Source organism: Rhamphochromis sp. 'chilingali' (assembly GCF_963969265.1).
Source record: "Rhamphochromis sp. 'chilingali' genome assembly, chromosome: 16".
NCBI lineage: Eukaryota > Metazoa > Chordata > Actinopteri > Cichliformes > Cichlidae > Rhamphochromis > Rhamphochromis sp. 'chilingali'.
The window spans coordinates 31,791,108-31,805,418 of NC_137943.1; the positions used below are offsets into that span (position 1 = coordinate 31,791,108).

Sequence of the window (14,311 nt, forward strand, 5' to 3'; positions counted from 1 at the left end):
GAATTTAACTCCTAAATGTGACTTCCTAACACAGAATGTGATGACATCATACGCTTTGTACTTTGATGTGTGGTGATTGGAAGTGTCTGTGTGGTGCAGCCTGGACAGACCAGACCAGCTGCACCACACAGACACTTCAAGAGAATGATTGTTATGAAACTTCCATACAAATTGAGTGAAAAATGGAGAGTTGTTGCCTATGAACTGCAGGAACAAAATGGTCACAGAGCAGTGTTCACTGATCTGGTTGCCTTCATAATAAAACAGGTGAAAGTAGCATAAGATCCAGTGTTTGGCAACATCCAAGACTCACAATCTGGAAACAGTTTTAAAGGTTCAAGTTCCACCAAGCAAAGAAAAAAGGGAAGTAGTTTTGCCACTAATGTCAGTACAGTTCCAGGAGTCAAAACTCAATCAACTGGAAGCAGAACAAATTCCACTGTTCTGCATAGTTGTTTGTTTTGTTCACACAGCAATCATTTACTAGAGAATTGTAAGCAGTTTAAAGCTAAAATGCATCGGGATAAGTTGACTTTTATCAAGGAAAGGGGAATTTGTTTTGGTTGTTTAAAAGTTGGTCACATAAGCAAAGACTGTAGGAGTCGTTTGAGACACAGCAGCTGAGCAAATGATCATTTTATGCTGAAGACATCCTCAGACAGAATTAAATACATACATAAACACAGCCTGGTGCCAATAACACAGCTAATGACACTGCTGTATCACTGGCTTTACTGATTAAAGACCATATCTGAAGGAAATCTTTGAACACAACAGAAAGTGACCTTTTAAACCTGCGACACTGATGCTGCATTCAAGGACCATTAAACACATTTTAAAGGACTTAAGAACATGAAGAAAATGTGACTTGTTTCTCTGTAATGAAGCTGTTTTAGTGAAGAAAGTTGAAAGGTCACAGAGCGACTGCTGAATCTTCTGCTCTAAACATGAACTCTGAACTTTGTGATGCTTCAGGAGGAAAACTGCTTCAGTTATTCTCTCAGATTAGTTTCATATTTTCTGCATCAGATTTGAGTGAGATCCTGGAATGAAGACAGAAGAAAAGACTTTGTTCAAAGTTTGATTTATAGTCAAACCTTCCAGTTTATTCACACAATAAAACATCAACACAATATATGAATTCATTCATTAAAATCACAGTTTTTCCTCATTTGTTTGATGATTTTGACCAAAACAAACACAAACACACACACATGGTCTGCCATACTCATGAAGAGAAATGTCGACATTTTTCAAGACAAATATTCCAGAAACATTTAGAGGATAGAGAAGTTTACATTTTCATGTGGAGAAATATTTTAGTAAATCAAAATGATGATGAGCAGTGATAGCCTCCATAAACAGTCACAGGAAAGATCTCCTTTAAAAACTCAGAAACATCAAGAGAACAACTAGAAGATGTGGAGGTACCACCCATAATGTTTGACTGACAGCTGATCTCTGTGCAGAAATGATGGAGAGAAAATAAAATGAAACTAAAATACAGATTTAAACCCACAATATGAAAGACTTCAGTCTATTTGAGCTTAATCAACTCAGCTGTGTCTCCATAATCATCGTAAACCAACAGTCCAGCATAGAGCGGCTGAGTGAATGTGGTCTGGACTCTGTGGAGGAGAGTCATGGTTTCAGAGACGCTGTAGAAGGACAAAATACCTGCTCTGTGATCCAGGTACACTCCTACTCTGGAGGAACGAGGACCTGAGACACGAGTTTTGATGTTGTTGTACCAACATGTAAAACTGTTGTTGTTACAATTTAATACCCAAGATTTGTCATTACATCCAAAAACACATTCATAACCTCCTTTTCTGCTGATATTCTTGTATGCGACTGCTACACAAACTCCTTCCCCTCTCCACTCCACCTCCCAGTAACAACGTCCAGTCAGACTCTCTCTACTCAGAACCTGAAACCACCAAGTGAATCTGTCTGGATGATCAGAATAAGACTGTTGTTGAATCACTGCTGTTGCTTTTCTGTTCCCCTCTGATAATAACAGCAGTTTGTTTGCTGTGTTTGGATCCAGTGTGATGTTACGCGAATATTTTAAGAATTCAGCTCTGGTCTTTGGCTCTGCTGGTGGATCTGGCACTAAAACATCCACTTCAGTGACTGTCAGTGAGATGTTTGTCCGTTCCTCTCTCAGAATGTCCTGTAGTTTATCTCTGACCTCTGACACAGCTGCTGTCACATCCTCAAAGTAGCTCAGAGGACGGATATTGATGCTGGATGAGTCTGTAGACTCACTGAGTGCTGACAGTGAGGGGTAGTTGTGTAGAAACTGGATGTGATCCTCTGTGTGTGAGAGCTGCTTCAGCTCAGCATCTTTCCTCTTCAGCTCAGTGATCTCCTGCTCCAGCTTCTCCTGAAGCTCTTTGACTCGACTCACTTCAGTTTCCTGCTGGGATCTGATCTGCTGCTTCACATCAGAGCTTCTTTTCGGGATGAGATGGATCAGCTCAGTGAAGATCTTCTCACTGTGCTCCACTGTTTGATCAGCAGACTGATTGATGGCCTCCACCTCCTGTTGAAGCAGCTTCACATCTTTCTCTCTGTCCTGGATTCTCTGCTGGATGTTTTGTCGACTCACCTCCAGCTCTCTCTGCCTCTCAGTCCTTTCTGCTGCAGCTGAGACTGTGTCGTGGCCTTTATGTTCATCCACAGAGCAGAGATAACAGATACTCTGCTGATCAGTACGGCAGAACATCTTCATCACCTCATCATGACGAGAGCAGATGTTCTCCTGGAGCTTCTTGGAGGGCTCCACCAGCTTGTGTTTCTTGAATGTAGGTGAATCATAATGAGGCTGAAGGTGTTTCTCACAGTAAGATGCCAGACAGAATAAACAGGACTTGAAGGCTTTCATTTTTCTTCCAGTGCAGACATCACAGGCCACATCTTCAGGTCCAGCATAGCAGTGATCAGCAGGAGCAGCTTGGAGTCCAGTCTTCTTCAGCTCCTCCACTAAATCTGCTAACATGGTGTTTTTCACCAGGACAGGCCTCGCTGTGAAAGTCCTCCGGCACTGAGGGCAGCTGTAGATTTTCTTCTCTTCCTCTTCATCCCAGAAGCTTTTAATACAGTTCATGCAGTAGCTGTGTCCACAGGGAATAGTCACCGGATCCTTCAGTAGATCCAAACAGACTGAACAGCAGATTTTTGTTTGATCCATTTGATTCATGTGCTGTGCCGTTTCACCGTCTCTCAGTGACTGTCAGACAGTTTCACTTCCTCTGAACAGAAACCTCTGTGCTCTGAAGGGAAACAGATCTCTGCTCTTGTTCACCTTTAGACCCATCCTGATACAGACACATCTGTGAAGGGAGATATATTCTTACAGAGCGACCAAGAGCCAATCACATGATGCAGGGTGTGGTATGTGTGATTACATCATGCAGTAACAAGTCTGACCCAGTTAAAGTTTAATAGTTTATCTTTACTTGGTGCTTTGAAATTTGACAGTCAACACTCAGTGAGTTCATTTTATATTTCAAAAAGTTCAGCAAAGTTTAGGATGCTGTGATGAATAAAAATAAATCAAACTTTATATTTTGACATTTTCTAATCTTAGTTCATTCTCACACTTACAGAATGATGCATGGGAACAACTGACTCCACTAAATCAAACCTATGTTCAAATGAGATTATGATCATTAAATAGTAACAAATATTTAAATTTAGCAACAACAAATGCAGATCGGTCCACAGTGTTTACAAAAACAAACAAACAAACATTATTTTGTAGTTTTTCCTGTGTACACAGTCACAGTGGAATTTAAATGAAAACTTTCAAGTTTAATTCAAGGTTTTAGTAAAATTTTGCCTGAACTGTTTAGTAATTTTTCACAAAGTGTCCATGTCAGTAATTCATTCAAATGTATTTTGGTCTTAAACTGATCCAGTAAATGTAACTTTTTCTCACCTACTTAATCGAGTATTTTAGTTGTTTAACTGTCATTATAACTAAACTGAACATCCAAAGCTTTTCTCACTGCAGTTTTGTTGTGCAGTTATAGCAGCACTTTGAATCATCCACAGGTTTATAGAACTGTCTGTTGAATTGTTGTTTTGTTTGGTGCGATGGTTCATTTATTTAAATATTGATGATAATTTGATATATTTGATTATTTATTACTGGTGCAAAGAATTCATTTCTTCATGGTGCAAATATATAGTAGACTCAGGAGTTTAACTCAGTTTTCTTGGCCTTTGTTTATCGTTCATTTAAAATCTTAATGGGTAAATCAGAATCAGAATACTTCATTAATCCCGAAGGAAATTAGGGTTACAGCAGGCAGCACGCTAATGGCGCATGCACACTTACAGAGAAACCTTCTGACCAACTTTACACAAACATCACATTGGGGAGACATGTCAGAAAGGTAGGCTGATAGGAAAAAACAACAAAAATATATAACATGAGGTAAGAGGAGGAGAAAAAAAACTCCACTCAGACTGAGCTCCTAGTGGGAGAACAGTTTGATAACAGAAAAAACACCTCAGCACAAAAAGCACATGACTATCAATACACCATAGAAACACAAGACAAGCAACAGGGGCGGGTAAAGGGTAAGAGAGAGCCGGTGTAGACAGCGCATCCGGTCCTGCAGCATGTCTGCGCTGGTCCAGTCGACTGCCATCTGCCCCGGTAGGGCACAAGCATCGAAGGCGTTTGGAAACGGAGGGGGGATCAGTGTGTGCATATCCAACACGTGTATGTGTGTGTGTGTGTGTGTGTGTGTGTGTGTGTGTGTGTGTGTGTGTGTGTGTGTGTGTGTGTGTGTGTGTGTGTGTGTCCAGAGTTCAGCTGAGACAGTGTCCTTCGCCCTGCTAGGCTAAGTAAACAGTCTTCCAGCCAACCCAGGTGGCCTTGCATGGAATGGGGGGAAAAGTCTTTTTTTGTTTCACACAGCAGTAATGCATTCCCATACACAACCTTCCTTTCAATTAAAGTAACACTGTTTCCATGCATGAAAAGGAGCAGGAAGAAGAATCAATTCTTATTGATACCTGCCCCCTATCTGTGGTAATACAAGTAGGCAACCAAAATTACACTATGACAATTTTCTGCACATAACAAAACAAAGCAAACAGAACAATATACTCAACAATGAGCAATACCACTAAATATCAAACTAAAAGGATCATTTTTCTGCAATTAAATTCTATTCTTTTCAACTTCTTCATATTGGTTTATCATTTTATTCTTATAGCAGATTTTAAATTGAGAAACATTTATACAACACTTAAGATGATCACTGAGAGAATTCCAGTTTCTTATGCCGATGACTGTTGGACACATTTGCCTTTGTGTGGTTCGAGCAAACTGGTGCTTAAAATAAAACTTCCTTCTGCCGTCCCCATTTTCTGAACACAATACAAATAAACTTTGTAACTTAAGAGGTAGTGTTTTATTTTTCGCCCTAAACATAATAGTTAAAGTCTGTAATTTCACTATGTCTTCTAGTTTTAACAATTTCGATTTTATAAACAAATTATTAGTGTGTTCTCTATATTTAACAATATGCATAATTCGAAGCGCTCTCTTCTGTAATAAATATAATGGTTTCATATTAGTCACGTATGTATTCCCCCATACTTCAACACAATAGCTCAGATAGGGTAGAAACAATGAAAAATATAATATTCTCATTACCACCAGCCGGCCAGGCTTCTACCTTTCTACCCTAGGTTTTAAAGGTAGGTTTTAAAGGTAGAAAAGCCAACTGGCTGCTCTTGGGGGCTCTAAGTGGTAATCTAATATATATCTAACATTACCCAGGATATAAATACTTTTAGCCAACTTTTTTTTAACATGTTCAATATGTGATTTCCATGTTAACTTGTCATCCACTATTACACCCAGAAAACGGAATTCTGTCACTCTTTCAATTAATACTCCCTCTATAGATAATACTATCTCTTCCTCCTTTACACGGTTTCCGAATATCATAAACTTTGTTTTTTCCAAATTCAGTGATAACTCATTTACATCAAACCATTTTTTCATTTTTTTCATTTCAATAACCATAATTTTAGCCAATTCTTTCAAGTTCTCTCCGGAACAATAAAAATTTGTATAGTCTGCAAACAAAACAAAATTCAACATTTTTGACACATCACAAATGTCATTTATATATAAATTAAAAAGTTTTGGTCCTAAAACAGAACCTTGAGGGACCCCACATTCTATTTTCATTCTATCAGATGAATTGCCTAAACACTGCACATACTGAAACCTATTATGTAAATAGCTGCTTAACCAGTTCAATACTATTCCTCTCACACCATAAGTTCTTAACTTAGAAATCAAGATGGAGTGTTGCAGAGTGTCAAAAGCTTTTCTTAAATCAATGAATAGTATATTTATTATGATGTGTTGCTGATGAAATGTCTTCAATAGTACTCATTAATGCTATTGCTGTTGATCTGTTCCGTCGAAATCCGTACTGACTTTCGCTTAACAGTTGATGTTTTTCAATGAAACTATCAAATCTTTGTGCAAAGAGTTTTTCAAGCACTTTAGAAAACTGTGATAGCAATGATATTGGTCTATAATTATTAAAACTATGTCTGTCTCCCGATTTATAAAGTGGGATAACTTTTACCACTTTCATTCGGTCAGGAAATACAGCCGAATAAAATGAGAGATTAAAAATATAACATAGAGGTTTGATTATACAATCCAAGGTCTTTTTTACGATGACCATGTCTAACCCATCATGGATGTCTTGTTTTTAGATTCTGCTACAATGATTTCTTTTTCAGTGATTTCCCCTAAAAACATAGACTTTACCACTCCATCTCAAAATCATCTCAAATCATCTCAAACTGGTTTCTTGAACATGAAGATGAGTTCACTGTACTCCAATAGAGCATCTTTGGGATGAGGTGGAACGGCAGATTCAAGTCAACAATTAATGAACATGACTTCATGACGCAGTTCTGTCAGCAACAGGGGTCATACCTGCTATAAACAAGGTGTACCTAACAAAGTAACCAGTAATTGCATATATGCTGTTATGATGAATGTTTATAATAAATATTAACTGAGAGAGAAAAGATACACCAACGCTACTCTAGGGTAATAACAAAACGAGGGAAATTAACAAACTACATCTAACTGTTTTGGATTCAGAACAATTATTTTCAGCCTTTTATAAGGATTAAAATTTAATTCTGGATTAATTTTGGCAGCTTGAACTAGTTAAAGAAGATGCTGCCTATCCTGACATTTATATGAAAAGTCAAAACTACTATTTAAGCACAATGACGACAGACTCCAGGCAGACAATCCTGTAAAACATGGAAATATGAAGCATCTCTGATGGCTCAACACAGTAAGAAGAAGGGATGGAAATGATGTATAACTAGTTGAATACTGGAATCAGTGTTTTAAGCTATGATGTAATAAACTAGTGCTGGGAAAATGAAAAAGAAAGAAGACAAATGTTTCCCTTTTGTGTTTTCCTGATTATGTGTCCGATATTTAAAAAACAACAACAACTATCTATCATGTACAGACTCTTTACAGGAATAAACCTGAAACCAATTGTTCTGCTGGGGAAGTTTTGTAAGCGGTACGAAGTTTAAAAACCACCATTCACCTGAGGGAGGCTCCCAGGAGCTCAGGTCTGACTGGTTTCAGTGACCAGAAACTGGAATTTACGGTGAGCAAACTGTGTTAAAATGCAGTGACTGATAAAAGACGGATGAGCACCATCACCATCACAATTAGTTGATCAATATTCTCAATAATATAACAAAAGGCTTTCTTACAGACTGTATTATAATACAAATACAAACCACACATGGATTATTGCATGGTCCTGAAGCCAGCAGCGCCCTTGGTCATGAGATTGGTTTTAAATGTTTGCTGTATTATTGTTTTTAAATCATTGGAGTATACAGATTTTAAAAGTGTTTTATGATTACAATAGTTCGTAAAGTAGCAGAAGTATTCACACATCACAGTGATGGAGGTTAAAGGTTAATTATCAACCTTCTGTGGAGGAAATAAGGTGCTTGTTGTGCACTACGTTCAACATTTTCCTAATGTACCTTCAAACAGCTAATACCGCTTGAGCATTCCTGTCTGTGCCTAATGTCGAGTCATAGTCATGTAGTTTCTCTTTTCAAGTTCTTCTTGATGAAAATCACACTTTAACCTTTGACTTTCATAAATGATGTGACAGACTTAACACCATGTTAAGTCTATTTGGCAAATTCTGATCAATTATGAAGGATTATCCAGAATATTCTGACCGGCTACCTTTGATAACGCGGAAACAGAAATCTTGAGTTGTGGTATCAGGGTGCTCAGCCCACAGATATTGAACTTCACATACCCCATCTGCCTCCATTTGGGACTGCAATGGCCTTAAAAACCCTACACATATCTTCCCTACTTAAGTGCAGCCTTTTTTCTAATGGAATTACAATATCGGCATCTGGTCTCTGACTTCTCATCAATTGTGTGGGCGTCCTTTAGAGGACATTTCATCGGAATAAAGGCAAATACGGTGGTGCCTTTATCTGCAGAAATATGTGGCCTGTAGCCAGTGGGTGGGGCACCACATGCTCGCTCTCACTGTTAGATTGGATAGAAAAGTCTGCAGCAGGACAAGCGAATATTAATGACGTTAATACGTTAGTACCTGAAAGATCCCTTTGGACTGCTGTGCCATGGATAGTGGGAGGATCTTTCCATTGATGAGCATCAGTAGTCTAATCAGTTTAGATTCTTAAATTCAACTTCGTTCTTTGACTTTTCCCATTTGTCTGCAGAACAATTTCACAACATTTTGAATTCCTCTATAAACATTAATCTCGTTTTTTTCTTTTGTCTGCAACGCTTGTCCCTAGCATGTCCTCGTCCATGAAAGCATTTAATCTTATCTGAGCAATTCCTCTTGGTCTCCTGTATCACTGCTCATCATTCGACATGCTTTTCCCAGTATATCCACGGCCATTTTTGTATTTATGCTTGTATTTTCTCCCAGACTGGTAAACATCAACAGAGCTCAGCAAAAGAACTTTTAGTTCCTATTTGAACTTTATTAATACAAGTGTTTAACCTGTTCATGTTTATAGTTTTATCTTTCTTTGTAAAGTCAGCTGTTCTGCTGCTCTCTATGTGATTGGTCAAATGCCCCCAACGCCACCCCTTTCATGTAAACAGGCTAGTAGCTAAAATGGGAAACCCTGATTTACCTTATAGAGTTGATAACTAGCGTCATGTGATCACTTAGTCTGATTGACAATGTTGGGATAAGTTAATCAAGATAACAGAAAGATTTCTTGAGTATGATGAACAATGAATTTAACTCCTAAATGTGACTTCCTAACACAGAATGTGATGACATCATACGCTTTGTACTTTGATGTGTGGTGATTGGAAGTGTCTGTGTGGTGCAGCCTGGACAGACCAGACCAGCTGCACCACACAGACACTTCAAGAGAATGATTGTTATGAAACTTCCATACAAATTGAGTGAAAAATGGAGAGTTGTTGCCTATGAACTGCAGGAACAAAATGGTCACAGAGCAGTGTTCACTGATCTGGTTGCCTTCATAATAAAACAGGTGAAAGTAGCATAAGATCCAGTGTTTGGCAACATCCAAGACTCACAATCTGGAAACAGCTTTAAAGTTTCAAGTTCCACCAAGCAAAGAAAAAAGGGAAGTAGTTTTGCCACTAATGTCAGTACAGTTCCAGGAGTCAAAACTCAATCAACTGGAAGCAGAACAAATTCCACTGTTCTGCATAGTTGTTTGTTTTGTTCACACAGCAATCATTTACTAGAGAATTGTAAGCAGTTTAAAGCTAAAATGCATCGGGATAAGTTGACTTTTATCAAGGAAAGGGGAATTTGTTTTGGTTGTTTAAAAGTTGGTCACATAAGCAAAGACTGTAGGAGTCGTTTGAGACACAGCAGCTGAGCAAATGATCATTTCATGCTGAAGACATCCTCAGACAGAATTAAATACATACATAAACACAGCCTGGTGCCAATAACACAGCTAATGACACTGCTGTATCACTGGCTTTACTGATTAAAGACCATATCTGAAGGAAATCTTTGAACACAACAGAAAGTGACCTTTTAAACCTGCGACACTGATGCTGCATTCAAGGACCATTAAAAACATTTGAAAGGACTTAAGAACATGAAGAAAATGTGACTTGTTTCTCTGTAATGAAGCTGTTTTAGTGAAGAAAGTTGAAAGGTCACAGAGCGACTGCTGAATCTTCTGCTCTAAACATGAACTCTGAACTTTGTGATGCTTCAGGAGGAAAACTGCTTCAGTTATTCTCTCAGATTAGTTTCATATTTTCTGCATCAGATTTGAGTGAGATCCTGGAATGAAGACAGAAGAAAAGACTTTGTTCAAAGTTTGATTTATAGTCAAACCTTCCAGTTTATTCACACAATAAAACATCAACACAATATATGAATTCATTCATTAAAATCACAGTTTTTCCTCATTTGTTTGATGATTTTGACCAAAACAAACACAAACACACACACATGGTCTGCCATACTCATGAAGAGAAATGTCGACATTTTTCAAGACAAATATTCCAGAAACATTTAGAGGATAGAGAAGTTTACATTTTCATGTGGAGAAATATTTTAGTAAATCAAAATGATGATGAGCAGTGATAGCCTCCATAAACAGTCACAGGAAAGATCTCCTTTAAAAACTCAGAAACATCAAGAGAACAACTAGAAGATGTGGAGGTACCACCCATAATGTTTGACTGACAGCTGATCTCTGTGCAGAAATGATGGAGAGAAAATAAAATGAAACTAAAATACAGATTTAAACCCACAATATGAAAGACTTCAGTCTATTTGAGCTTAATCAACTCAGCTGTGTCTCCATAATCATCGTAAACCAACAGTCCAGCATAGAGCGGCTGAGTGAATGTGGTCTGGACTCTGTGGAGGAGAGTCATGGTTTCAGAGACGCTGTAGAAGGACAAAATACCTGCTCTGTGATCCAGGTACACTCCTACTCTGGAGGAACGAGGACCTGAGACACGAGTTTTGATGTTGTTGTACCAACATGTAAAACTGTTGTTGTTACAATTTAATACCCAAGATTTGTCATTACATCCAAAAACACATTCATAACCTCCTTTTCTGCTGATATTCTTGTATGCGACTGCTACACAAACTCCTTCCCCTCTCCACTCCACCTCCCAGTAACAACGTCCAGTCAGACTCTCTCTACTCAGAACCTGAAACCACCAAGTGAATCTGTCTGGATGATCAGAATAAGACTGTTGTTGAATCACTGCTGTTGCTTTTCTGTTCCCCTCTGATAATAACAGCAGTTTGTTTGCTGTGTTTGGATCCAGTGTGATGTTACGCGAATATTTTAAGAATTCAGCTCTGGTCTTTGGCTCTGCTGGTGGATCTGGCACTAAAACATCCACTTCAGTGACTGTCAGTGAGATGTTTGTCCGTTCCTCTCTCAGAATGTCCTGTAGTTTATCTCTGACCTCTGACACAGCTGCTGTCACATCCTCAAAGTAGCTCAGAGGACGGATATTGATGCTGGATGAGTCTGTAGACTCACTGAGTGCTGACAGTGAGGGGTAGTTGTGTAGAAACTGGATGTGATCCTCTGTGTGTGAGAGCTGCTTCAGCTCAGCATCTTTCCTCTTCAGCTCAGTGATCTCCTGCTCCAGCTTCTCCTGAAGCTCTTTGACTCGACTCACTTCAGTTTCCTGCTGGGATCTGATCTGCTGCTTCACATCAGAGCTTCTTTTCGGGATGAGATGGATCAGCTCAGTGAAGATCTTCTCACTGTGCTCCACTGTTTGATCAGCAGACTGATTGATGGCCTCCACCTCCTGTTGAAGCAGCTTCACATCTTTCTCTCTGTCCTGGATTCTCTGCTGGATGTTTTGTCGACTCACCTCCAGCTCTCTCTGCCTCTCAGTCCTTTCTGCTGCAGCTGAGACTGTGTCGTGGCCTTTATGTTCATCCACAGAGCAGAGATAACAGATACTCTGCTGATCAGTACGGCAGAACATCTTCATCACCTCATCATGACGAGAGCAGATGTTCTCCTGGAGCTTCTTGGAGGGCTCCACCAGCTTGTGTTTCTTGAATGTAGGTGAATCATAATGAGGCTGAAGGTGTTTCTCACAGTAAGATGCCAGACAGAATAAACAGGACTTGAAGGCTTTCATTTTTCTTCCAGTGCAGACATCACAGGCCACATCTTCAGGTCCAGCATAGCAGTGATCAGCAGGAGCAGCTTGGAGTCCAGTCTTCTTCAGCTCCTCCACTAAATCTGCTAACATGGTGTTTTTCACCAGGACAGGCCTCGCTGTGAAAGTCCTCCGGCACTGAGGGCAGCTGTAGATTTTCTTCTCTTCCTCTTCATCCCAGAAGCTTTTAATACAGTTCATGCAGTAGCTGTGTCCACAGGGAATAGTCACCGGATCCTTCAGTAGATCCAAACAGACTGAACAGCAGATTTTTGTTTGATCCATTTGATTCATGTGCTGTGCCGTTTCACCGTCTCTCAGTGACTGTCAGACAGTTTCACTTCCTCTGAACAGAAACCTCTGTGCTCTGAAGGGAAACAGATCTCTGCTCTTGTTCACCTTTAGACCCATCCTGATACAGACACATCTGTGAAGGGAGATATATTCTTACAGAGCGACCAAGAGCCAATCACATGATGCAGGGTGTGGTATGTGTGATTACATCATGCAGTAACAAGTCTGACCCAGTTAAAGTTTAATAGTTTATCTTTACTTGGTGCTTTGAAATTTGACAGTCAACACTCAGTGAGTTCATTTTATATTTCAAAAAGTTCAGCAAAGTTTAGGATGCTGTGATGAATAAAAATAAATCAAACTTTATATTTTGACATTTTCTAATCTTAGTTCATTCTCACACTTACAGAATGATGCATGGGAACAACTGACTCCACTAAATCAAACCTATGTTCAAATGAGATTATGATCATTAAATAGTAACAAATATTTAAATTTAGCAACAACAAATGCAGATCGGTCCACAGTGTTTACAAAAACAAACAAACAAACATTATTTTGTAGTTTTTCCTGTGTACACAGTCACAGTGGAATTTAAATGAAAACTTTCAAGTTTAATTCAAGGTTTTAGTAAAATTTTGCCTGAACTGTTTAGTAATTTTTCACAAAGTGTCCATGTCAGTAATTCATTCAAATGTATTTTGGTCTTAAACTGATCCAGTAAATGTAACTTTTTCTCACCTACTTAATCGAGTATTTTAGTTGTTTAACTGTCATTATAACTAAACTGAACATCCAAAGCTTTTCTCACTGCAGTTTTGTTGTGCAGTTATAGCAGCACTTTGAATCATCCACAGGTTTATAGAACTGTCTGTTGAATTGTTGTTTTGTTTGGTGCGATGGTTCATTTATTTAAATATTGATGATAATTTGATATATTTGATTATTTATTACTGGTGCAAAGAATTCATTTCTTCATGGTGCAAATATATAGTAGACTCAGGAGTTTAACTCAGTTTTCTTGGCCTTTGTTTATCGTTCATTTAAAATCTTAATGGGTAAATCAGAATCAGAATACTTCATTAATCCCGAAGGAAATTAGGGTTACAGCAGGCAGCACGCTAATGGCGCATGCACACTTACAGAGAAACCTTCTGACCAACTTTACACAAACATCACATTGGGGAGACATGTCAGAAAGGTAGGCTGATAGGAAAAAACAACAAAAATATATAACATGAGGTAAGAGGAGGAGAAAAAAAACTCCACTCAGACTGAGCTCCTAGTGGGAGAACAGTTTGATAACAGAAAAAACACCTCAGCACAAAAAGCACATGACTATCAATACACCATAGAAACACAAGACAAGCAACAGGGGCGGGTAAAGGGTAAGAGAGAGCCGGTGTAGACAGCGCATCCGGTCCTGCAGCATGTCTGCGCTGGTCCAGTCGACTGCCATCTGCCCCGGTAGGGCACAAGCATCGAAGGCGTTTGGAAACGGAGGGGGGATCAGTGTGTGCATATCCAACACGTGTATGTGTGTGTGTGTGTGTGTGTGTGTGTGTGTGTGTGTGTGTGTGTGTGTGTGTGTGTGTGTGTGTGTGTGTCCAGAGTTCAGCTGAGACAGTGTCCTTCGCCCTGCTAGGCTAAGTAAACAGTCTTCCAGCCAACCCAGGTGGCCTTGCATGGAATGGGGGGAAAAGTCTTTTTTTGTTTCACACAGCAGTAATGCATTCCCATACACAACCTTCCTTTCAATTAAAG

General features: G+C 39.1%; 1 protein-coding gene across 1 annotated transcript; it reads right to left on the reverse strand.

The window, feature by feature from the left end:
- Window positions 1-1,068: 1,068 nt before the first annotated feature.
- On the reverse strand, window positions 1,069-14,067 carry LOC308383595 (uncharacterized protein). The gene is made up of 2 exons (XM_080861638.1): window positions 10,883-14,067; window positions 1,069-3,235 (listed from the first exon to the last, which is right to left on the reverse strand). The coding sequence occupies exons 1-2, from the start codon at window positions 12,545-12,547 to the stop codon at window positions 1,538-1,540; spliced, it is 3,363 nt and encodes a 1,120-aa protein (XP_080717764.1). The 5' UTR covers window positions 12,548-14,067; the 3' UTR covers window positions 1,069-1,537.
- Between the last annotated feature and the right edge of the window lie 244 nt (window positions 14,068-14,311).